Here is a 27,045-nt window from a genome sequence, read left to right on the forward strand (position 1 = left end):
TCTCTCTCTGTCTCTCTCTCTCTCTCTCTCTCTGTCATTTACTCCCTCCTCGACCCCCCCCCCCTCACTCAAAATATAGTATAGTATAGTTACTAACAGGCGTAGAGTGAAATCAACAAATGGAACTACAGTCATGGAGGACAGAGACAACTACACCAGTCTGCAAGTGATTACTGAGGGCATCTCTTCTCAGGGTAACACATCTCTCTCTCTCTCTCTCTCTCTCTCTCTCTCTCTTCTCTCTCTCTCTCTCTCTCTCTCTCTCTCTCTCTCTCTCTCTCTCTCTCTCTCTCTCTCTCTCTCTCTCTCTCTTCTCTCTCTTCCTCATAATGACCTCACACTCACGTACACAAAGTTCTGCCAGCCACAGAGCTGCTGTGTGGTGTGCTTGATTAACAAGGAAGGCAACAGGCAACTGAGGCCCAGGGAGATGGTATGTTTTGCTGTCGATCTCTCACTCAATGAGCTCTGTGCTTGTGTTTTAAAACTAAGTTTTAAATGTCAGTGGAAAGAGAATTTAAGAATCATATAGGCGTGACATTTTGTTCAACGATTGGGAAAATGTAATCTTTCTGTCAAACAACACATTTCATAAGGTTACCTTCATTCAAGGCCTTGTGAAACTATAGAATTGTGAAACTGTTGCCTTTATAAGTGCATACATGTGTTAGGGTTAGGGGTAAACCCTCTCTTCCTCTCTTTCTTTTACAGTACATTGGTGTCTACATGCTATGACATTGTTGTGATGGATTTATGTAAAGACACATCACACTACATTTAGTGTAATTACCAAAGTACCATTTAAAAAAGAGTTGTAATTACTGTAGGTACTATAACAGAGATATTGCAGTATACTCACTATTACATCATACAGTGTTTAGTCAGTCTTAAACACATAACGCATAATTTACTATCATAAGTACAATGCAACAAGGAGTAATCACAACACGTGTTACAACACTGCACTTACAAGAATTATTACACAGCAATCAGAGCAGTAAAAGAGCACTGCCAAATCTCCCAGATGAATTATGTATTATGTATGTATGTATGTATGTGTATTATCAACATATGTTTATCAAGTATTCAAATCTATATTTAAAATGCCTGAGAGCAATTTCAACATACCTACCAACGTATCTGCACACCTGATTAGGTACTTCTCATGTAAAGGAGTAAATACAATTAACCCCTGGACATTTATGAAGCTACAGACCAAACTCTTAGTTTCTCCTGACTGACATGGAACTGTTTGTGATTTTTTTAAAATGCAGTTTGTATGTTACGGTACATGTGGGGATACGGTACATGTGGGGAAAACTAGGGTTAGGGTTAGGTGCTACGTCGACTTGGTACATGCTGGCATGTCTAACCCTAACCCTAATCCTAACCCTAATCCTAACCCTAACCCTAACCCTAACCCTAACCCTAACCCTAACCATAGCACCCTAGCACCCAGGCACGCGGGAAGGTATTTTGACTGGGGGTGCTGAGGTGCTGTCTATATACGCTACAGGGAAAAAAATTGCCAGGGGAAAAAGTATAACGATTTCTCTCCCTCCCTCCCTCCCTCCCTCCCTCTCGCTGATTGCTCGTTCGCTCACACGCACACAGTGGCATAACGACGGGCCCCAATGCACGGGCAATAATAGTTAAGCACGCACGCACCCGCACACTACAAAGACGTAACGTTAAATATTTTACCAACAATGTGTTGGAATTTACAGTAATTTCCACTCAGCTCACAGTGTCCCACAATGTCCACAAACATGATGTTGACCATTATTACAGACAGCACTCCATGTCGATTGTTATTGCCTCTTAACGGAAGCCCTTCGCTGCCGAAGAATCGGATGGATCTGAATATCAGTTCTAATACGTTTCTGGCCGTCTGTTGCTCTTTCTCAACAACGTCCGACAGTAGAGCATTAATGGGAGTGTTGTTAAGCTCAGCATCTTCTTCCAACTCCACTTCAATTGTTCTGGCTGATTTAGCATTTTTGCTAAAGAACTCAGAGATTCCCTAGCAAGATATGACCATGTGATCACTAACATTAAAACGAACTAACACATTTTTACATTTATTACAAAAAACACATTTATTTTTATTCCCAAAAGCAACAATAGTTATTATATTGTTTTAAATTATTGTTTGAATAATATTTTTATTTTTTAAATTCAGGCAGGAGGAGCTCCTTCTGCCTGCCGCTAGGGGGTGCTGCAGCACCCTCAGCACCCCCCTTCCCGCGTCCCTGCTAGCACCTAACCTTAAACCTAGTTTTCCCACATGTACCGTATTCCCACATGTACCGTAACATATGCGTGGAGTTTTTCATTTCAAACGAACCATACAACATATTCAAAGTTAGGAGGAAGATGTATTAATGTTTTGTAATCACCCTCATCATGAGATGACTTATGTCTGCCAAAGTAAAGATGCAACCCAAGTGGAAACAAAGGAGGGAGGAACAAATGTCAAGCGAAATATCTCGGTTTCTAAACTAATTAACAGAGAGAGAGAGAGAGAGAGAGAGAGAGAGAGAGCGAGAGAGAGAGAGAGAGAGAGAGAGAGAGAGAGAGACAGAGAGAGAGAGAGAGACAGAGAGAGAGAGAGAGAGAGAGAGAGAGAGAGACAGAGAGAGAGAGAGAGACAGAGAGAGAGAGAGAGAGAGAGAGATATTTATGTTCTTTGTGAAACTATGAAAGAGGGAATCCTTGTATCTCATTATGAAAAATATTGTCTGCTAAGCATTGGAGACATATGAATATGTTCTGAGTGACAGTAATAAGAGGAAGCACCTGGCTCAGCGTGAGGATGATCTGCATGCTTTTTTTTCTTCTTTTTTTTCAAACACAACTGCAGGAGTTGACCAAAATATAGGCTATAATATACATAACAATATGTACACAGTATGTAAGCTACACCGGCTTCACATGAACAATTGGGTACTGAACATGGCAGAACATTGTGTGTGTGTGTGTGTGTGTGTGTGTGTGTGTGTGTGTGTGTGTGTGTGTGTGTGTGTGTGTGTGAATGGGTGAATAAGAGGTGAATGAGAGGCCATTGTAAAGTGCTTTAGAATAAGGCGCTATATAAGTGCAGTCCATTTACCAGAGGGGAGAGTTTCCACTAAATTATGTGAAGCGAGTATCTGGAAAAGTGCCATATATAAAACCAATAATTTATCTTCATTATCACGATCAAGATACCCAGATATATATATATATATATATATATATATATATATATATATATATATATATATATATTGTATCCACTGTGTCCACTGCTTACCTATAATGCTAATAATGTACAGAAGACACAGACCTAATGCCTAGGAGATACACTTCACAAAGTTACAAAGTGCTGCATCTGTCTCGCCTTTGTTTAATCTATGTGTTACGGTACATGTGGGAAAACTAGAGTTAGGGTTAGGTGCTAGGCTGCTACAGTTAGGGTTAGGGTTAGGGTTAGGGTTAGGGTTAGGGGTAGGGGTAGGGTTAGGGTTAAGGTTAGGGTTAGGGTTGGACATGCCAGCATGTACCAAGTCGACGTAGCACCTAACCCTAACCCTAGTTTTCCCACATGTACCGTTTTCCCACATGTACCGTAACATATGTATCAACTGCTGAGTGTACATAGTGATTTTCCCCCAAAATTAGATTTTGCAGAAACACTCTTCATGACTCTCTTACAATATGTAGGGTTATGTAGCCTAACCCTTACCCTAAATACTTCTAGAATTGTATGGATGCAGTCATAGTGCAAACTGTATATGGCAATATAAAACACATCAATGTCCTTCAGATGTAAGTGATATTTCTATGCGAACATTTCTATTTCCACGCATTGAAACGGTGCGTCCTCTACTACTGTGCATCTTACATGATAGATATGTGATGTTATGTGATGATGTGTGAATAGATGATTATTCAATGTCAAGTCATAAACATAGTATTGTGTTTTGTATTTTCATACAATATACAGACATGTACACGGGATGAGTTACAAAACAGTTAACATTTGGTACAATGTAAATGAAATGTGGTCTAAGACATAAACATAAACCATATACTTTTTTAAAAATCCATATACTTGGTTATGAATGACTGGTATGTTATTCTCAATTAAAGTAGAGGTTGAACTTGTGGTCCCAGTTGCACTTGTGGCCCGAGAGACCGGACCTCGCTAACAGAAATCAGATGACAATGTCTGCTGACCCTTGGTCACATTCACATTCTCTATAAACTATTGCTTTTAAGAATAGGCTATGCAGTCCACAACACTTTTTTTGAAGGTCAGCTTATAAGCTGCTTATAAACACTATTACATTGTTTGTTAATCATTGTATAAATATGTAAATACATGTATGGCCTGTTATTCACGATTTGCTTTTGATGATCATACATGTTTTTTTTTTTTACATGTTTTACATGTATTTACTCATGTATATGATTAATATTGATGAAGGAAAAATAGACCTATACAAAAATGTGCAACCATTCAGTCTATAAGCAAATAAACGGTTGTTGACTATACACTAGTTCGTTGAGGTTTTTGTATTTTTTCTGCAGCAAAAAAAATCAAATAATAGAGAAATGTAATCACAAACATAAGTGCAGATTCTATGCCACTATTACCACTAAATACCAGTTATTACTCTGGTTACTTACGCAATTGTATATGATTGTTACGTATTCTCTCATGACAATCAGCAGGAAACATTTAAAAAATTATGCCTTTTAGCGGCTGTACATGGGCCATCTTTTGTAGTATCTTTCATAAACCAAACACAATGTTATCATCATTAGAGTAAGAGCTTTTACAGTGTTTTTCCAAATGGTATAGTTGGGACCATTGGCGGATTGTCGCCAATTCCTACTGGATCACAGCTCTGCGCTGCTCTGTCTCCAGAAATATCATTACTTTTATGTGATGGGTGAAGAGGAACATTCGAGAAAGTGTTTTGGTGGGTCACAAAGCTAACTAGGTTGGAAACCAATGTTAAAGTACCTACAGTACGCAGTTAATGTGTTACGTCTTTCCTCATGTGTCTCCTTTCATTCACAGCTACTCTAATGTCCTTGGCCAAGGGCCCCTAGGCTCAACGATGTGACTACGTCTGTGAATCTCCTCATTCGACCTCAAGATAGGCCTAAGGTTACATGCTATGTACTGTATACTTTAATGGGTCCCAAACATTTTAGCGATGTGACGCACTGAAAACATGTCAGAAATGTCTTGTGACCTATTAGCTAATTATTTCTAGCCAGGATTACCACCATTGGTCATGACCAAACCGTAAGGGAAACCCTGTTGCATTATACGGCACTCAGTATACTGTACTGTTCACCTCAGTAGAACATAATAAAACATAAGTGTTTCTGCCATCACTACAGTTGTAAGTATGTGAATGTTACAGTATCTAGACCTAGATAATGTACCAGACTATGAACGTGAACCAGCTGCCGCTGAAATTGCGTACCTTTCTGTTACAGCATTCACATAATATAATGCATAAGCGACACACCGACATGCCAGCCATCTCATTGTGTTAGGGTTAGGGTTACACTCTGGGGCGGTTTCCCAGATACAGATTCAGCCTAGGCCTGGACTAAATGACACTTTCAATAGAGAATCTCCAGATTTAATACTAAATGGGACTGTTTCCCCAGACATGGATTAAGTTAAGTCCTGGACTAAATCACACTTTCAATAGAAAATCTCCATCGAAGGGAATGAAGTTAGACTTATTCTGTGTTTGAGAAAGGACGTGTTATCAAATCAATGCTATACTGAATGTAGATTATAGTGTATGTCCTTTTTATGCTTGTACACATTCATACTACTTGGCCCACTGCGTATGACTCTTGCCTTATAGGTTAATGGCACAAACTCTGTCTCGTCTCGTATTACATCAGAACAATATAGGCCTTTATCTCAGCTATTTGATATTCCACCTATCAAGTGAACATCTCTATATTTATATATCTATAAATAGTGAGACAACAGGTTTGTTCTACAGTATTGCATGCAGAAACATCAATGCTGACCATTACGCAATCAACAACTAAATGATGGCAGTTATTTCACGTCGGTTTTGAGCTTCGCTTGTCGTTATCACCTACCTTGTATAACAAGTAGGCTACAGCAGAAATTTCACTCATATTATTCAATCTTGTTGGGTCTATGATCATGTTGACGTCTCCGAACCCGTCCTATTGCTCTATCGTACCTATATATGCCTTCATCAACCAAGCTTAGTCAGATATTAATCTCTTCAATCATAACACTGAAGCAGTGCACAAAGTATTACTTGATAAATAGTGAGTTATGTTCCTTTTTTACGACACGAACTGTCAATTTCTGTCATCAATGTATAAAAGTGCTGTACTCACCAGTGTGATGTGTTCAGTGTAGAGATGAGTTCACGTCTGACATCACTCAGTCTGTACACACTGTAGTCACACACACACACACACACACACACACACACACACACACACACTGACAGACAGGAAGCTAGTAGACTGCACTGCACTGAACCCCTCCTCTCACTGGGGTTGATACAGCACAGTTGATTTTCTCCTTGTTTTACAGTAACTGATTCTCTCAGTGGTTCAGTAGGAAAATAAGGGATGTTTTCAGAAAAGGGGAAACTGGTTGTCAGGGCCGGTCCTAGGCATTTAGGTGCCCTAGGCGAGAGTATGATTTGATGCCCCCCCCCCCCCCCCAAGTTTTAGGGGCGCCACCACCACCAGTACTGCCTCATGGTTCGCAAGAGGTGAGTGTGAATAATCACGAAGCGTAATAGAGACAGTAGGCTGAGACATATTTTCATAGACATGAAATTCATAGAGACATAAATGTATTTAAATGTAAAATTTGGCACATTTGGCGCCCTAGGCGACCGCCTAGTTCGCCTATGCCTAGGACCGGCCCTGCTGGTTGTTTCAGAACACTTCCAAGGAGGAAAACTGTCTGCATCTCATCTTATTTCAGTCCTGTAAATTCAGCAGTGCGTCATATGACCACGTTTCCTGGTGTGCCAGCTAAATAGTATAGCTTATTAGGCAGGCAATCATGGGTAAAGTTGTTGACTTTATGGAATTGTATTTTTTATTTGATGTGGATGTCTTACTTTGTTGTGAGAGGCAACACCTGCACTCAACTGCACCAGTTACTGGGAGGGAGCATCTGTAGCATTGCCACTGTAGAAATGTCTGTGATAAGAAGGTAACATACTGTAGGGCATTAAAGCAGAGAGAGTAAGAGAAGTAAGGGGGACAAACCGTGTTGCATAATTTCCATGATCAAAAAAGCTTTATTAACATCATCCTTAATTGTGAACAAAAACATTGAATTCTTTTTGGTAGCAAATTTGCATTCACTTCACCAAGAAAGCACATTCATTTTACAGGTTATACCTTTTTTTGTACAGTATGAAAATATATGTTTGTTAAATGTTTAAGCACAAAGATGCAACACAGTATTATCTGACAGGGTCAGATGACAGTTACTTAGGCAAAGCACATGGATGTATCATTTCTTCAGTAGATCCATTTCATTTGCCTTTGGACTACAAATACATGCAGAGCAATGCTTCAAGTGCATACAGTATATCATGGCATTTGATTAGATCATTCATCCGTGACATTTTCTAGACAGACATAAGACATCTTTTCATTATCTTGTCATCTTATCAATCATTTACATTATCTTATACATGTTTTTTCTTTCCCTTTTCTCCTTCTCCTAAACTCCCTCTTCTCAGAGTTTACTTCTCTCTCTCTCTCTCTCTCTCATTCTCCAATCCACCTTTCATTCCATCCCATCCCATGATACTCTTCAGCGTTGTTGCTTAGCGACAGCTGGCGGCTTCTCTCTTGGCCTTGGGTGTGGTCTTCCACGTGGCGGCGGGGCCACTGGCGTGCTGTCATACACAGTATAGAAATGTCGTGACGTTAGAATTATAAGGTTCTATCTTCATTTTTGTCAAAATTGAGTTTTCTACATAATCTGATCCATTAGGTGTTTATTAATGCCTGTGTGGTGTTATTTTTAAAATGTTGAAATTTTTGAGTTAGTAATTCATAAAATACAAAGGTTCCATCTCACAAAACATAATGGAATGTAAAAACTTTGACGCTCAATATCTCTGAACTACCCTAAACGGAGATAGAACCTTATAATTCTAAGCTCATGAAATGTTAGTAAATACATGTCTAACACATGAACTACTGTTTCTAATACAGTTATAAGCAAGTTATTACCACATTTACAGTACTGCAGCAATGAAAAAAATGAGAACAGTGTGGCATGATGAGTATGAGGGTTACACAGTCATGGATAAAGTCACAAAGTGGCTAGTTACCGGTCACACTGACAGAACTCGGTGGTCTTCAAAGGCTGTGTGACGGGCCTCAGCTTCCTCGCTCTTCTCTGGGGGAGAAAGATATATATCTCTTTCTTTCTCTTTCATTCACAGAAACGTTCATCTTTCTTGCAACTTGCATTATGTTCTTCATTCAGTAAAACAGTGAAATCAGATTAAAACGTGAGGCAAATTTAGTATTAAGTTATGTATTAGGAGACCTTGGAGACCTTACAATACAACGGCCATCTGCTATCAGTTACGTACAGATAGGTGCAAGGTTAAGCTACTGTCGGAACACTTTCATTAATCCCTCCCCCTCTTCTATCATCCCATACCTTCATTCTTTTATTCCTGCGGTGCAGAAGAGTGACAGTCACCACCAGTAGGACCAGAACCAAGCAGCCTGCTACCACTGCCACCCACACCCACAGGTTCAACCCCAACACGGACATCCCCCCACCCGGCAGGGGCACGCTGTTACCTGAGAGACGCACACAACAAGAGCTCATATCAGACAGACAGAACACCCAGTCATTCTGCCTTCAATATAAAATAAAAACAGATACCTTATAGACAAATCTATCTTTGTTACGATCTGTTGGCTGCCACAATGGGGTCTCCAACTGGTGTGAAATATGTGACAGCAGCTGGTGAAACAAGTCGGCAACCGACCCAAATGTTCTGACTTTTTCAGACTGAAAAATGTCAATAACTTTCAACATGGTTAAAAAATCAATGACACACTCGCTTGTCAAGCCAAAATATTGTAATGCAATGGATTCGGTGAGTAATGCCCACTACTACCTACTAGTTAGTGTGGAGTAGTGGGGATTATTCACCGAATCCATTGCATTGCAACGTTTTGGATTTTTGGTTGATTTTTAATAACGTTGACATTTATTTACTTTTTTCTGAATAAAAGTCTGATCATTTTGATTGGTTGGTGACTTGTTCCCAGTTTCACCAGCTGCTGTTACATATTATGATGATAAAACCAGTATTTAGTAGGTAGCTGAGTAATACACACAGTCATGGCAGGGAACGCCCGATATTCCGGAGCCCCCCACTTTCACGGTCACTTGGGCTTTCAGGGTTCCATGATTCCCAAAGGTCAGGGAGCACACATACACCCCTGCATGGGCCTGCAGAGAGAGAGGGAGGGGGGGGGGGCAATGAGAAAGGAGAAAGAGAGAGGGAGAAAGGGGGGGGGGGGAGAGAGAGAGAGAGATAGAGAGTGGGAAGTAGAGAGACATCTTGAGATGATGAATGATGCACATCATTTACTATTTGTACTGTGTTTCCATCTTCCCATCTCATTGAACATCTGCCTAAAACCCACACACACAATTAAAACTCACCTTCTTAAGGGTGACAGAGAAGTTAGTGTGCAGCTTCTCTTCGCTGCTGAACACGACCTTTGGTTTTCCTTTTATCAAACTGCCGTCCCAGAGCAGGTTCAATCCCGCCCCACCCTTCAGAGTGGGAAAGTGGATGGGGGGGATGTCGGGGCGGAGGCGCTCCCACCCCCCCTGGTTGAGGAGATTGGAGGAGGAGGAGAGAGAGCAGGGTAGGAGGACTGAGTCCCCCTCTCGGACTGAGACTGTCTGGGTCTTGGGAAATATACCTGGGAGGGGACGGTCACCATAAGTAACACTGTCACCTTAATATTCAATATATCCTATTCACATATTTAAATATATTTATCGTGACGTTAGAATTATAAGGTTCTATCTATAAAAGTGGAGCAAAGTGGGGAAACGGGGAGGAGTGACTGAATAAATAGTAGGGACATTTGTAAGTTCAAGTGCTAGAATAATCGTTTATTGTTTTGGGGGGGGGAATGTATTGAGTAGTGAGAGTAGCTCACTTACACTGCTACAGTATGGCAAAAAAGTAGTTAACTACTGAAAATACTAGAAATTTGAATTTTGTTCAACTACCACCGAGCTACACTAAAACTAAACTAACTAATAGTTGAGCTACATGTCGTGGAACTACTCCCCAAACACTCTCATTGTCATAGGCTCTGATTGGTCGTAATATGAGTAGATGTTTAGAAGGAGTACAGTTACTTGTCAGTGTGAGGGGTCATCGTCCTACCTATCACATTGAGGGTCTGGCTCTCTATGTGTGTCTCCCCGTCCTGGGTGATCTTACACTTCCACTCCCCATTGTCTGAGATGGTCACATGGTCGAGCTGGCGCTCAGAACCAGGGACTGGTTCAGACTCCTCCTTTTCACCCGGCTTCAACCACCCTATATGGGGAGTGGACCCTTCCCACTTCACCTGGCACCTGAGTGTAGCATTGCTGCCTTGGAACTGGACAGTGGAGGGGCGGACATCAACTGGGACAGAGAATGAGGAAGAGAGGGAGTAGCAAAGGGAGAAATGTCTACAGTATAAGCAAGAATGATGATGAGAGGCGTGAACAAATACAAGGCCACACATTTACTTCTCAGATATGAAAAAAGTGCAGGTTAGGGCCATTTCAGCCATTTCAGCCATTACCTGTGACAATATAGAGACTGTGCTGGTGTTCCTGTTTATTCACTATGCAGGAGTACCGCCCTATGTCCCCGTTCTCTAGTGTCGAAATCTCCAGTGCATCTCCTTTTACCTTTGCTCTGGCAGATATGGGAGCGTTGCCTACAACGAGGAGAAGACCAGAGCATAGTAACATAGGAGGGGAGGGGGGTGAACTTGGAATGTATTGTACTACTGTATACTGTATACATAGGTTTTATTTTCTATTACATGTAATAAGGTATTATTCAGGAGTAAGTTTAGTTCAAAAAGTAATCAAATGTTTTTCTTTTCACCGGCCCGTGTGGTTCCACTCCTCCCACTGACACGGACGATCATGAGATCCTTATGCTTCCACTCGACATCCTTGTTGGTGCACTTGACCCCACACTCGATCTTGATAGTCTGTCCTACCTTCCCATAGACAAGTTTACCCACTGCTGGGAGGATACACAGAGCTGAAGGAAAAGAAGAACAGGGAGACTGTTATATGTAATCAGATTTTAATGTACTGTACTTATGGAAGACAATTAACTCAATATCAAACTTTTCATTCGGTGCATTTTCACTCACCAAAGACAAATGGAAAGAGGAGCTTCGTATCTGACATTCTTTCTGAAAGGAATTATGAAATATATTTATGCCATGGAAAGATATGACATATTCATGATCTATGGGGTGATGCTACATGGAGAGATGTTCCATGCCGTTGTAACCACAGATCACTCTAAAACTTTAGAAATGTATACGGATGAACATAACTAAGATTTTTGTTTGACTTGTGTTTAGTTGAGAAAAGCTGAATGTTTAATCCTGACTGAACCTCATACAGCTTCTGTTCAAGCTAAAGAAAAAAAAAGAAAAACTTGTGGTTTGACCACACGCTACTTCCTCCCAGCCCTCCCTCCCTCCCTTCCTATCTCTGAATTATATAAAGTAGTATTTTATATCAAGCAAGATAAAAGAAAGAGCACATTTCTTTCACTATACACTTTGTAAGTTCCAAAGCATGATGATACTTTTAAGTTTCGTTTGTTCTGTTTCTATCCTAACTAATAATGTGTTGAGGTATCAACATCAGGATGAGGTGATGTTTTTCACACGCTTATTTTCCACATGATACACAAAGTAACAACGTATTAATTCATATCAGATCAACCAACTTGTATGAAACTTCTAAAATATGAACTACAGTAACTATCAGTGTTCTTAAGTAAAATAAATAAATAATAATAAAGCACTCAGTGTATCATTACTGGTGAGATAAGAAAGTGATATTCTTATAATAATCCTCTTGAACTATCCTAATTAGTATCAGTAATATTATGGTATATGTTATCATCATAGCATTACCAATTGCTGGTGGTAAAATTACTCCCCACTGGTATTTAGAGGATATTTGTGTTAATTTCTAATCATCATCTATTGTAAAAACGTATAACATACGTCTATCATCCAAACATGTATCCTTTTTCCTGACTCGAAACATTTATTAATTCACTAAATATGTGAAGTTAAAGTAACATTCAATACCACTGTAATGGTATATACTGTAGGCTATAACATAAATAATATATTGTTGATAACTAACAAAAATACTTAGTATAGTAAATTGTGCTTATAATTAGCGAAAAGTTGCATAATAATTTATTGCCAACCATATACACATTTTTCCCCCCCCAATGTTTGGATAAAAGTTAATTATTGACATTCCTTGATTTATTTAAAAGATTTTAAAAATCAAATAAGATGAACTAACTGTTTACAAGGAGCCTCAAAAGCAGGCTATCACTATTCTATCAAAATAGACCAAAGAAAGGCATCGACTTGTTCACAGTTTAAGTGAATTCATGCACACGAAATGTATCACGAAAATAGTATTTAACTTTTAAACTTGGAAGATAAAATTCCATCGAATCACCCAATAATAATTTGAGCTGTTAGTAAACCGTATAGCACATTTTAAAAATGCATTAACCACCTACAAAAAGGGAATTAGATTAAGATTCTTCAAATGAACACTCTCAAAGAACAGTGACTACGATATAACATGTGCCAACATCAGTTTTGTCTGATCTAGTTTATAAAACTTACCTGAGATGTATTTATGACCTTCAACTTTGAGAAGTCCGTCTCGTGATAATTCTGATGAATCTTAATTTCTCGGTCCGTTCGATGCTCAACGCGCTCGTGAAGTCCAGGTCAGGAGTGATGGGGAGCGCGTGCTCAGAGGACCGGAAGAGATCTAAGAAGAAAAAAGTAATGCATTTTGGAAAGTCGCAGCCTAGATGCAAAGATGCAAACAGCCATGATTGTGGCTTTAAGCATGATACCCGCGCCTTCCTGCAACTGCTACTATATAGCAGGAATCCTTGAAGTCTCTCTAACCATTTCAAGTGATGATATGCTGAAGGAAAATGGGCCCATGCAATGCATAACACCTCTGTGCATCATTTAAGTGGCAAGCGGTACTAAAATTAACTTCAAAAGTTCCGAAAATGTGTAATATTTTGTTGGACGTCTCACCTTACTTTACTTTATTTGTATAGCACTTATCAAGACAGCAGTCACAAAGTGCTTCACAGTACATTTGGTAGTATATTGCATAACACAGCAAGTAAACAACCAACAAATAAAATGCACCTACTAGTTCAATCTACTGATCACACAGTGAGTAACCCCTCCGATGAAGAATGATATCAGGTCACTGCTCCGTGAAATACAGCACATAGTGAGACCAGGTTATATTTAACCTTTGGTCTCTCTAGATATGGCTTCCGTGTGTGTGTGTGTGTTAGATATATATATATATATATATATATATATATATATATATAAAGAAGTTCTCATGAAGAGACAGTACACCATGGTAAAATAATAAATAAAATAATCCAGAAAAGGGAAGCGAGCATTATAGTGTACTCTTCTTACTCATACAGATGCAGGAACTGTTTTTGATTTACGTAGCAAGTAACTGGCAGCTGAACTAAACAGAAACTGAAATGTCATATAACCTAGATAGTTTCCACTCTCCTCAAACACAAACAACACCAGACAGCGGAGGCAGAAAGACATCTTTATTTGTCAGAGCAGAAGTAACAAAGGAATTCATTTTTGCAAAATAAACAAAAACAAAAACAAAAAAATCTAACCCTATCACCCTAATCACACTTGAAAGAATAACCAGTTTGGTTCGGTTTATTGTACTTAAAAAAAATTAAATACACATTTGAACTGTTTTCTTTTGTTTTCTTTTATAGATTTTTTCCCTGTTATTGTGGATGTTGGTTTCTTTGCCAATTCCTTGTTGGAACACAAAAGGTTAAGAGATAAGGAGGAGGGGGGGTGATGGTGATTGGCTGAAGAAGCGATGACATCACACCACTCCAGTAAGGGGAAGAGAAGAGTGACTTGTATTTGGAAGAGGGACAGTGTCCACCTATGCCAAGGATAATGTATGTATGGACAATGTATGTATGTATGCGCATATATATATATATATATATATGTATATATATATATATATATATATCCCGACATCAGCTTGAGTCAACTGGTAGAAATAGAGGGATGACCATAGACGGGGTGAGTATACCACCAACACCACTAACCCTCTCTGTGTATTGTTAAGTGAACAGAAGAAAGACCCCCTCTCCCTCTCAACACCCCAATCATCTCTCCACCAACCAACAGTCAGAGGAGTGTGTGTGTACATTGCTGTTGGGAGACATGTATTTACACCCTAAATTGTCAGTTCAGCATGAAGCTTGTCATGGGCATTCTTTAGTAGCTCAGTGTGTGTGAGACGTAAGTGCGTTTTTTTGTGTAATGTAAGCGATCCCCCTCCCCCCTCCCTAACTGCAACTCTGCCCCGCCCCCCTTCATTCGGTCACCCTCCGGTAGAAGTACAGGTATCCCAGGTCCTTGGGTGGCTTTTCTGAGGCACATACTTTCTGATCGTTGAAGATAATCCACCTGAGAGAGATACAGGTTATTAGTACATTGAAGAGTGAGTGAGTGTATGTGTCTGCTCAGGGTTTTTCCTGCATAGATAATTATGAGGCGGCCGCCTCCGTCATATTTCTAGCCGCCTCCTCCAGCTCTCGACAAAACTCTGACGGTGGTATTTTCTACAAGCGTCGCACTCGGTGGATTTCTGTCATTTCTAACTGCAATTGCGGCATTGCGCCGACGTGGTGGCGGGGGCGCTGTTTCGCAAATAAGTTAGCTTTCGTGTTTGCTAGCGAAATAGCTGATATTGACTGCTCAAGGAGAATACATATTTTGAAAGTACAGAATGCCTGAGAGCCTTATATTGCGTTATATTACATTATATTTTGAATGATCATCTGGTGCCTGAATATTGTGTTCTCCTTTACATAAATAATGACATTTCGACTATAAATTGATGCAGAAAACACACAAATTGGTGCATATAAATTCACCAGAATGCAAGAAATTAAGCTTGTTTAAGGACCCCCAGACAGCCTCCCTTCATGGGTCCCCCTGATGTCAAACGCCTCTGGTACCACCTCCGCCTCATTTTGATCCAGGAAAAACCCTGTTTCTCACGTGTGTGTGTGTGTTTGCATTTAAGTGGGTATCAAAAGAGAACGCAGCTTACTGTTGGTCCTTCTTGATGTGACAGACGTAGTGGCCACACATAGTGCTGGTGCCCATGTGACTGACGAAGGCAAACAGCTCATACTCTGAGCGAGAGGAGGAGGAGGAGGAGTGTAATGGCGAGGGCGATGGGAGAGAAAGGAGGGGAGAGAGAGAGAAAGATGTATTAGGGGACATATGATACAATACAGAATGACTTTACAACGGAACAGACAGGTGAAGACATCTAGACATCTATACGCCAGTGCAGACAAACAGACACCACACCAGACAGGTACCATGTAAAGAATATTTAAAAAATGCTCCACTCCAAACTAGACCCCCCACTCATCACCCCCCCGCCCCGTCTCGTGAACCCCCCCTTCCCCACCCAGACTCACTGCCGTCTCCATCTCTGACGCGAGGCCCAGGAGGAGGCTCCCTGCTCCCCTCACTCTCCCCGGCTGAGCGGCCCCCCTCAGACACCTCCATGGACTCCAGGTCATCCAGGTGGGAGAAGATCCAGTCGACTGCCCGCTCCAGGACATTACTCTGGGGAGGGATAAATATATGATAAATATATGACGGATGAGTCGGAACCATTTGTGTGGGAGCCATGGAGCATTTGACTGTGCGGGCCATACTGTACCACACACAGCTGCAGGGCTATGAATGGTGTACAACAACAACAACAACAACAACAACATTGCCTTTTATTGCCATGTGTTTGTCATTCTAACTCTCTGGCTACTCGGTTGTTAAGTCGTGACGTGTATCCGGGTCCAAAGTTGGCTGAGGCGCTGTCTTCGAAATGCCTCAGTAATAATAATAATTCATTATATTTATATAGCGCTTTTCCGTGGCTCAAAGACGCTGACAAATATGGGAAAAGATGGAATAGATCCAAGTCTAAAAAACGATTGAACTGACATTCTACCGCAGTAGTACACTGGTACTATGGTGTAGGGAATTTCTGGTTTGGACCCGGAAATTGCTAAACGTCACGTTTGACGTCAGACTTAACAACCGAACAGTGTCTTACCGTGGCCCTCAGCGCGCGCGTGGCCTGGTCTCGGCTGAAGCCCATGGACACGATGGTCGCCAGGTGCTCCTCGGACACGCTCTCAGTGGGCGTGGTCCCGGCGCCGGAGCTGCAGCCCGGCAACACCAGGGGGGCGGAGAAATCTGCAGCCATTCACGACGAAGGAGGAAAAGTTGAAGATTTACATCATAATATCAACTAAATAAATGAAAGGAATTACTTTTATATTGATTGAATAGCTGCTAGACTCTCCTCTCCTTTGCCCATGCTTTACTCACCTGGGTCATCCATGTGGCCCATGACCCAATTCATGGCTGCATCGATTCCAGTGTTCCCAGTGTAATACACAGCCTTCCTGCAGGCTTCCAGTGGGAATCCCATCTCACACAACTGGGACACTGTGGAGTCGTCCAAGACTGGGGCTGAGAGCGGAAGGAGAGTGAGATAGTAGAGTTATATAGATGCACTTCTTTGACATGGCCATATACAACAATAACAGTGAGACAGTGAAGGAGACAGTGGATGGTACCTGACTAGTGCTGACAAACTGGAAATTTGAAGACAGCAGACAGAACATCATACTGATGTTACAGAGTTGGAATGAAAACTCAAATGACCTAATTTGATGTGTTATGTAAAAGGGTAATCTAAATCGATTCATAAATAATACACAAAACGAGACAACAACAAACAACAAAAAGTTTGAAATCAAGAAAGGAGGAAAAGATGGGGACGGACGGACAACACGGTGTGGAGGTCAGGAAGGAAGGAGGGAAAGATCAGAAAAAGACAGACAGACTGACACAGCAGTGGGGAGTAGAGTGAGTCGTCCTCCTCGTTGCCGTGGGAACCCAGGATACCTTTGACCTCCACGTCAGGGGTCATGAGAGGGGGCGGGGCCACCTCGGGTAGAAGCTCCTCCCCCGGCTGCTGGCCTGCCCCGCGCAGTGCGCTCAGATCCAACGTGTCGGGAACGTCAATGCTCACGTCTGCCATGGAGAGAAGAGAAGAGTATAACAAAAGATGAATATGTTTTGTATTTCAACTAAATTATAAACATAGCAAACTTTCTGTGGCATAGTAATTGCCCTGACCAATACAATATTGTTTACTGCGTATATTATTCCACTGGTTCTGAAAACAGACCGGCCATAAATGTACACTATTTGAGTATGTATTAAAAAGGGTTGACATTTCTAAATGGTGAAACCAATCTGGGAAAAAAATAATAAACCAGAGAATCTCTACTTTGACCATAGTAATTGTTTGATTTCAAATCCATCCAATACTGTTGCACTCCATCTTCCAGACAAACTTTTCAGAAAACAGACATTGAACTAACACCTGCCTATATTGAACTAACACCTGCCAATATTGAACTAACACCAGCCTCTATTGAACTAACACCTGCCTATGTTGAACTAACACCTGCCTCTATTGAACTAACACCTGCCTATGTTGAACTAACACCTGCCTCTATTGAACTAACACCTGCCTATGTTGAACTAACACCTGCCTCTATTGAACTAACACCTGCCTATATTGAACTAACACCTGCCTGTCTGGGAGAATACTTTACCCACCCAGTTTCTTTGGAACCCAGTCCAGCCCAAAGGTGAACTTCTTAATCTGGATGACGAGGTGGTCAGGGAAAGAGGCAAAGCGGGTGGTCCTGAACAAAGGCAGACAGAGAGAGAGAGAGACACACAGAGAGAGAGAGAGAGAGAGAGAGCGACAGAGAGACAGAGAGAGAGAGAGAGACAGAGAGAGAGAGACAGAGAGAGAGACAGAGAGAGAGAGAGAGAGAGAGACAGAGAGAGAGAGAGAGACAGAGAGAGAGAGAGACAGAGAGAGACAGAGAGAGACAGAGAGAGAGAGAGAGAGATCAACATCTGCTGGTGGCCTCATTTGGTTAATGTTCTGGCAACACAAATGTTGTGTGTATCATGGATTTCCCTACTTGGTGGCGGTGGTCTTGGCCTGCACAGCAGAGCTCCAGAAGTCTGTGAGCGTCTCTGGTTCGCTGAGCGACGCCATGCACGCCGTGAACGGGATGCGGGCGCGCACCGCCACCGGGGTAGGGGCGCCCGATGACTCTGCCTCCTCACGCCGACGCTCCGCCTCCTGCAGTTCCTCTGATTGGAGGAAGATAGGAGGGAGAAAGGGATGAGGTGAGGGGGGGAAAGAAGAGGCACATTTCCACCACAATCTCCATCCCCATCTTCAATCTCTGGCTAAATATCTTATATCTATGAACGGCAAGATTAGAAACAAAAACAAGACAGCAAAAATGACAGACATGGGACAATAACTAAAACTACAGTTCCCATCAGCCCCCACACCTGTGTTGGTGGCCTGGTCCATGGGCACAGGCAGCTGGAGGATGTAGTCCACCCGCTGTGTGTACTTGGCTTTCTGAGACTGCTGACACACGATCCTCTCCTCCACCAGGAAGCGGAAGGCTTCGGAGGGGTTCCCCCCTGAACGACAGTTCCTCTGTGGGAGTCGATCGAAATGTTTAACAACAACAAAAAATGTATTTCCATTCATAATGTTAACCTCTATGTTGTGTGACTGATGTTTCGAGGGGGGTTGAGCTTACCTCCACCATGTTAATGAAGTGCAATAAGAACTCCTGAGCATCTTGCTGACGATTGGTGGAGAACTCTGGGTGGCCTCGCCCAATAAGTGCTTTGAACATGCGCGGCGCTATGCCAACCTGGTCACCCTGGAAACAATAGAATCATCACTATTCATCGTTCCTACTATACACAATATAACATATGGAGCCAACCTGGTCACCCTGGAAACAAAGAATCATCACTATTCATCGTTCCTACTATACACAATATAACATATGGAGCCAACCAAGCCAAATATACATCTAGAGCATTTTTTATAAATATTTTAGTCTTGTAAATGGGCCATATTCTGCCTCAGAATCGGCATTAAAAGTATCAAAACGTAACATTCAAAGCTCTGACTTGCCAAGCAGTTGTGTATCCATCATCACTGTCCCTCTTACCCTGGCTTCAGAGGACGCGTTGGGTTCCTCTCCGGGGTCAGGGGCTGGTTTGGAGTACTCTCCTGACAACAGGCCGTAGCCAAGCTTTGCTCTGGGGGGTAAAGAAGTAGGGAGAGAATTAAACACAACAGCAATGACAGTCACAGAAAAGATGACACTTGTATGCAGCCGCATAGTGCAGTGTATGCAGTGTATCAATCTGTAGTGATTTACATTTTACATTACATGATTTCCGATTCATATGAAGGAGGTTTTAGGCAATGTTACCCTACGGTCTCTGAGGACTGCAGACTGGTTAGACCAGGGACTGACTCATACCGTACATAACTTATTCACAACGTTGAATATTTGTGCAAGAGAGAGAGAGAGGGTGAGATGGAAAGAGCTGTGAGCGTGTGGTGAGCTGATGGCTAGGATCCCTGCTGTGCAGCCTTGTCCCACTTTCTAAAACAAAGGAACAAGAACGCGTGTCTGTGTGTGTGTGTGCGTGTGTCTGTGTTTATGTGTGTGTGTGTGTGTTGTGTCACATAAATCTGCTGTGACACAACAAGTCTACATTTCCATTCCTATATCTTATCCACTGCTTTTCCTGGCTTCACTGCTTTTCACTATACATTTGCACAAACATAAGCAATTGGTGACATCTGCTGGCAAAACAGTCAGTTACAGGCAGCAACACTAGGAAACAAAGCAGCATTACATAGCTTTAAAAATACAGAGGATACGCACACTTGGGTTTTGAAGTCCTGGGTGGGGTCACTTGGAGCTTCGTCCAAGATCTTGTCGATGTTGGAGACGTACCTGAGGTGGGCACACATGACAGTGGGGTCAAACAGGGAGTTCTCTGTATATCTAAATCAATAAAGCACTTTTATTATTTTACTTTTATGTTGAAGACATCTTGTTTAATCAAGGAACTTTGTTGACTTGATTTCAGAGGAATAGCAGAGCCTCTTTTGATCCTAGATATGGGTAAATAGGTGAGAGGTAAGAGTGAAGAGGTCACTGCAATAATAATATTGTTGCTCACTGTCATATATTTCTGTTGTCATTGTCACGACATACATGACATGCACTATTGCTGGGTCGGTGACTGGGAGACCAAGGGGGTGGGTGGGGGGAGGGACCGTTGTTGGCTGTGTTTCTGTGGTGATTTGTGTGGACTGCCAAAATGCCAATAAAATATGTTTACAAAAACAAAACAAAAAAAAGAGTGAAGAGGCACCGGACACTCCCTATCTTCCGCCGTAGACTGAAGACCCATCTCTTCAGGCTACACCTTAACTGTCCTCCCTGAGACATCTACATCTGCTCTATACCCCCTGTACAGTTTCTCTACCGGAAATATAAAAATACACGACTGGCCAAAGTCAAATGTTTTAGTTGTAAGTCGCTTTGGATAAAGGTGTCTGCTAAATGCCAAAAGTTTAAAATGGAAAACCAGGAGCGATTAGGTGGCGTAGCGGACTAAGCGCTGACCATGTAACCGCAGGGTTCCCGGTTCGATTCCGGCTGCGGACATATCCTGCATGTCATCCCTTCTCTCTCTCTCTCACCCATCCTTCCTGTCAAATCTCTACTGTCTCTGTCCCAATAAAAATGAAAATATGAGTGGGACTGCCCCACTCAGAAAAAATAACTTAAAAAGAAAGAAAGAAGGATAATCAACGGTACTCACTTGCTCTGGAAGTCTGGTACAGTGAAGAGCACTTGCATAACGGAGTTGAGGTAGCAGCTGTTGCCCAGGTTCTTCATGCCAGTGAGGCCCTGGCCTGACAGGGGCCTGAGGGTGGTCCCAGACTCCTGGATCACCTCCCACTCACCCACCCGCTGGTTCACCGCTATCTCCAGCTCTGTCATGGTACGCTCCGTCTGAGGGGAGGGGAGGTGGGGGAGAACATTTGTCAATTTGTGACGTTAGAATTATAAGGTTCTATCTCAATTTTTGTCAAAATTGAGTTTTTTACATAATCTGATCCATTAGGTGTTTATTAATGCCTGTGTGGTGTTATTTTTAAAATGTTGACATTTTTGAGTTAGTAATTCATAAAATACAAAGGTTCCATCTCACAAAACATAATGGAATGTAAAAACTGTGACGCTCAATATCTCTGAACTACCCTAAACGGAGATAGAACCTTATCATTCTAAACTCACGAATTAACAGTAGAGGGAGACAGAGGAGAAACAGGTGGTGGGACAGGGACAGGTGGTGCGGAGGGGAATACATTAGATAAGGGAGGGGAAGAGGGAGACATGACAGGTGTGGAGGAACGAATGAATGATAGGGGAAGGGGATGAAACAGGTGTTGAAGAACGACATAGGGATGTGGAGGAGAAAGAGAGAGAGAGGGGGGGGGGGGGCAGAGAGAATACGTGTCCAAAACATTGGTCAAGATAGCAAAATTAGTCAATTTAAACAGGATGAGAGAATAGATTTACAGGTGGTAAAGAAATGTAATGCGCAAGGTAGAGGGAGGAGACTTGTGGAAGAAAATGAACAGGAAGTAAACAGAGACAGGTGACGAAGAATACAATGCTATTTATTTTTTTATTTTTGACTATTTGTGCTGCTCATTTGTCTCATTGTCTTATTTGTCTCTTACAACTATTGTCACTTGTCCAAAGTGTCTCACTTGTCTCTTATAATTATTGTCACTTTATTACCTTGCCTATTGCCTTATTTGTCTTTAATAATTACCACCACTTTATTTCTCTTCTTGCGATGTCGAGGAACCAAAGCCTAAGAATTTTACTCTCTTATACTTATAATGTAATGTTGAACTAATATAATGTATAATGGCATAAATAAAACAATAAACCTGAAACTTGAAGGACATACAGTATGAATGTGGAGAAGAAACATGGTTAAAGGTGAAAAGCAACAGAGATCCAGATGTTGAATAAGAGAGCAGGGGGGGGGCAGAGAAACAGTAACCTGTTTCATTCTGCTGCTACAGTACAGTCAACAGCAGCAGCTTTTTGACGCAAGGCCAGCCTATGAAGGTCTGGAGGACTGCCAACAAGGAACAATCCAATACCTCCGAGCCATTTGGTGGCACCCATAATCTGGAGCGAACAGATTCGCGAGTTCCCTTCACGAAGATCTGATCTTAATAACATTGAGAAGCAGCAGGGAGATCTTCCATCACTACAACAGAGGAGGAGTCTCTCAGGGCAGGGGGTCGTCCTACCTTCTCCATGGTCATCATGTCGATGCCAAAGTGAGACAGGTGTTCGGGGAGCTTGGGGTCCAGTACCATGTCATCCTCGTCATAGGAGTACACATCTGGAAGGACCACAGGTGAGTCAGAATACACAGGTGAGTCTTAAACCCTATTCGCACAGGAGGACTTAGTATTACTAGTATGTGATGACGTCCGTAATTTGTCATAATTCCGGAGGTCGTCGTCTGTGTTCTTTATCCTGTGCAAATCGGCCATGTCTGTAAAAAAATTCCGCCGCAAATTTACCTACCCTATTTCACTGATTCTGTTGTAGGTCCTGGGATAATAGTAGTCCAGCGCGAATCGGCATGTCTGTAATTTGGGGTGAGTTTGTGGTTTGTCTCCTCCCCTTTTTTTGCTGTGTGTTCGAGAACTAACCAATAAGAACTAACCAATGAGAACTAACCAATGAGAACTAACCAATGAGAACTAACCAATGAGAACTAACCAATGAGAACTAACCAATGCCTATAGCTCTTGTTGTTCATGAAGCGGATGTTACACAGAGCCATTATGACATCATATCCGGGGGGAATGTCCGTAAATTCCAGTAAAACACAGACTTCGCTTATCCTGCGCGAATGCGCCACACGAAACACAGACATCAGGGGGGAGGGAATTTATAAATTACAGACGTCACCACATAATACTAGTGCAACATAATCCGAATAGTTCTTTAAACCGGTTTAGACCAGGCCCGGAAGAAGATGGCTTCACTTCACTCCACCTGACACACTCACACTCGGCCCAAACCTCCTGATGAAGATCTCAAAACCAATGTTCAGCACCGACTGTATAGGAAATGTGCTTCCCTGGCTCTCTCACCTGCTCCGTCGGGGGTGATGGTACCCAGTTTGACGGCCAGCGGATGTCCCGTCTGCTGGAAGTGCAGGAGGGCGTGGTTGTTGCCCCCGGTGCCGTCGAAATACCTGCGGCCACACAGTATTTTGCCATCTGACAGATTCATCCAAAGGTTCTCCTGCAGGTCACAGGTATCACACCGCCAGCCCCTGGGATAAGGAGAGAGGGAGTAAAGAGTAAAAATAATTAAATAAATGAATAAAAAAGAGAGGGGGAGAAGAGGGGAGGAAGAGAGAGATTATAACCTATCTGGTTCTCTCAGACCTGCAGACCTCAGGAGAGGCTGTTTGTTTTCAGCCCCGAGAGTATCGTATCATTTCAACTCTCACCTGGGGGGGATCTTGATGCCGTTGTCGAGTTGTACGAGTTTGACGGCGTGCCGGGACTCCTGCCGCAGCTCGCCATCCCACTGCTGCACCTGCATGGCGTGAGACACCGAGTCTGCAGACATCAGCCCTGCCATGGACAGAGACACCTGGAGGAGGACACACACACACACACACACACACACACACACACACACACTTACTGGCCCGTCGTTTTTTTTAACCTTCACATTGATGACTGCTGTTTTTCCAATGCAGACTGAACTCCAGTCTTGCAACATACTCCTCAGTGTTGTTTACCAATAACGTGACTCACCCGCTCTCTCACAACATCGGGCATAGTAGCAAGGTCATCTGATGTCACCTCCTGCTTGTCAGGGAATAGGACAACCTTGAACTCTTCCTCATACTGCTCCTGTTCTATGTCGAACCCTCCTTCAATCCCTGAGAAAGAGAGAGAGAGAGAGAGAGAAACACCAGAGTGAATGAGAGAGGAGAGTTCATAACCTTAGTACGTTCAACTCTTCATCCCAATCCTTTCCATCTACTCTGCAATGAAAGATGTAGAACGATCTGCCAACCTTGCGATCATTAGACGGCGGCTCTACCTCCTGACCCACAGCCGCCCCGCCACTACACATACAAACCTAGCCCAAGCACCGCTCTCACCTATAGCCAATCGGGTTGGCTTCTTCTTGGGTGGGTCCCCGGATCCAGAGTTATTGTCATCCTCCTTCTGGGAGAAATCACATTTTGGTTCAGTGTTTTCTATCCATGAGGAAGTGGGGTTGCACTGGCATAAATGCAATAGCCTACATCATTACTTTTAGAGAACATTATCAATTGTTGTTTACCAATGTCAATAAATTATCAATATGAGGATACAGACATTCAAATCTGATATCCTGGCCTGATGTGGCACATGGCAGGGAAAGCTTCTACTTCCCTGTCAAACTGTGTGAAGATGTACATGTTACGGTACATGTGGGAATACGGTACATGTGGGAAAACTAGGGTTAGGGTTAGGTGCTAGGGTGCTACGGGTAGGGTTAGCATTAGACATGCCAGCATGTACCAAGTCGACGTAGCACCTAACCCTAACCCTAGTTTTCCCACATGTACCGTATTCCCACATGTACCGTAACATACACATCAAGTCTGAAAAGGAGACCTGCAATGGCCTCTGCTGCATTGAGCCACAAGTTCCTCTGAGCCAGCCAGGCTTGACTGACGTTCTGTCAAAGCTACAGCCTTCAATGCGAATATGAGGTGTTCAGAACCATGTCTGTCTGTGATGGAAAAAAATAATTAATTGGCCGCTGGGAATCACTAACCTGAGCTTTGCGAGTTCGGGTGATGTGCAGGTATGCCCGCTGTCCACTTCGGGCGTGGTGTCTATCCACATACTGGCTGCCAAAGCCCAGAAAACTGTTCATACACACGTAGAGGCCTCCCTCGCTCTCCTGGGACACAGGACACAGAGACAGTGATGATGATGATGCGAGAACTCAAGCTAACATGGAAAGCTACCCTCCCTACTGCAGTGGACCAACTTAAAGCTTCAAAACATACAAACGGCATCGGGGTACAATTTGATCAACAACAACATGGACAGATGAATAGATGACAACAACATCGACAGATGAATACAGTACAGACCAAAAGTTTGGACACACCTTCTCATTCAATGCGTTTCCTTTATTTTCATGACTATTTGGTACATTGTAGATTCTCACTGAAGGCATCAAAACTATGAATGAACACATAGGAATTATGTATTTAACAATAAAGTGTGAAATAACTCTAAATATGTCTTATATTTTAGATTCCTCAAAGTAGCCACCCTGTGTGAACCCTAAATATATTTTTGTTGTTGTTAATAAAATATATAATAATAATATTAAATATATATATAATAACATATTATTATTAACACATATTATATTTAATATTATTATTATATATTTTATTAACAACAACAAAAATATATATATATATATTTTTAAAAGCAAAGGGTGGCTACTTTGAGGAATCTAAAATATAAGACATATTTATAGTTATTTCACACTTTTTTGTTAAGTACATCATTCCACATGTGTTCATTCATAGTTTTGATGCCTTCAGTGAGAATCTATAATGTAAATAGTCATGAAAATAAAGATAACACGTTGAATGAGAAGGTGTGTCCAAACTTTTGGCCTGTACTGTAGATGACAACAACATGGACAGATGAATAGATGACAACAACAGTGAACAACAGTGCAATTAACTTGCCAACAAGAGGATTTGCAAGACAGTGACAGCCACACACACAATACAACCAAACGTGTTTATTCACTGGTTTAGATAAGTTATAACCTAAAGGGTTTGAACACTCATGAAGTCCAGAGAGAGATGATTACGGAAATAATATCACAGGCTAAATGCTTGTGCTAGCCACAACTAGCATGGGAAGCTGAATGAAACGACTTATAGGAAAGCTAAATTGCTAGCTAACATTAGCAAGCTAAGTTAGCTGGGCTAACGTCATTTCAAGTCCAGCTTCTTATAACAGTTAAAACAAGATGATTCACTGGCAACGCTAGGCTTGTTTTATATACGTGAATGATAGACATAAACATGCATAAAGTCAAGAGATAAAAAGAGACGTTCTAAAAGTCAAACGAGAGGGTGGGTTTGCGGGTTTGCGTTGCTCACCGGAGAGGAAAATGACAAGGCGCATTCGTCTTTGTGGACGCGGTCCCCGGGCCTGGGCACCCGGATAGTGGCCAGCACCGACATCAACACATCGCTTACCTCCGCCATGTCAAAGCTTAATTCTGCCTTTCAGTCAGGACACTTGTTCCTCTGAGTTTGGGGTTTTGGTTCCCCTCTGCTCGGAATAGTTGACGGTTGGTTTGTTTGTAGAGAGTGTCGCCCACTCTCTCTGTCTGTCTGTCTGTCTACCTCAGAATTACAGAATCCCAATGAATCGCTCGCGATGTTCCTCCCCTGTGTTTCTGTGGACCTGCGCATGCGCAGGGCCGAACGTGCTCGAGCGAGGAGAGGATTGGTAGTCGT

The 27,045-nt window shown here is 42.2% G+C and overlaps 1 protein-coding gene across 3 annotated transcripts; it reads right to left on the minus strand.

Annotated features, from left to right (window-relative positions):
• Positions 1–14,757: 14,757 nt before the first annotated feature.
• On the minus strand, positions 14,758–26,927 carry usp5 (ubiquitin specific peptidase 5 (isopeptidase T)). 3 transcript variants are annotated; one of them, XM_080540439.1, is made up of 20 exons: positions 26,683–26,927; positions 25,320–25,448; positions 24,655–24,718; positions 24,302–24,429; positions 23,989–24,134; positions 23,624–23,808; positions 22,766–22,860; positions 21,250–21,443; positions 20,301–20,372; positions 19,572–19,662; positions 19,149–19,274; positions 18,889–19,042; positions 18,507–18,681; positions 18,130–18,218; positions 17,350–17,535; positions 16,825–16,968; positions 16,547–16,689; positions 15,906–16,056; positions 15,527–15,611; positions 14,758–14,877 (listed from the first exon to the last, which is right to left on the minus strand). In XM_080540439.1, exons 1-20 carry the CDS (start codon positions 26,788–26,790, stop codon positions 14,784–14,786), a joined length of 2,559 nt encoding a protein of 852 aa, XP_080396565.1. In that variant the 5' UTR covers positions 26,791–26,927; the 3' UTR covers positions 14,758–14,783. The 3 variants fall into 3 exon arrangements, with proteins under 3 accessions (XP_080396565.1, XP_080396566.1, XP_080396564.1); XM_080540440.1 differs by having other exon boundaries at positions 17,407–17,535; positions 24,655–24,721; XM_080540438.1 differs by having other exon boundaries at positions 24,655–24,721.
• Between the last annotated feature and the right edge of the window lie 118 nt (positions 26,928–27,045).

This window comes from Nansenia antarctica, assembly GCF_963989245.1.
Source record: "Nansenia antarctica genome assembly, chromosome: 10".
NCBI lineage: Eukaryota > Metazoa > Chordata > Actinopteri > Argentiniformes > Microstomatidae > Nansenia > Nansenia antarctica.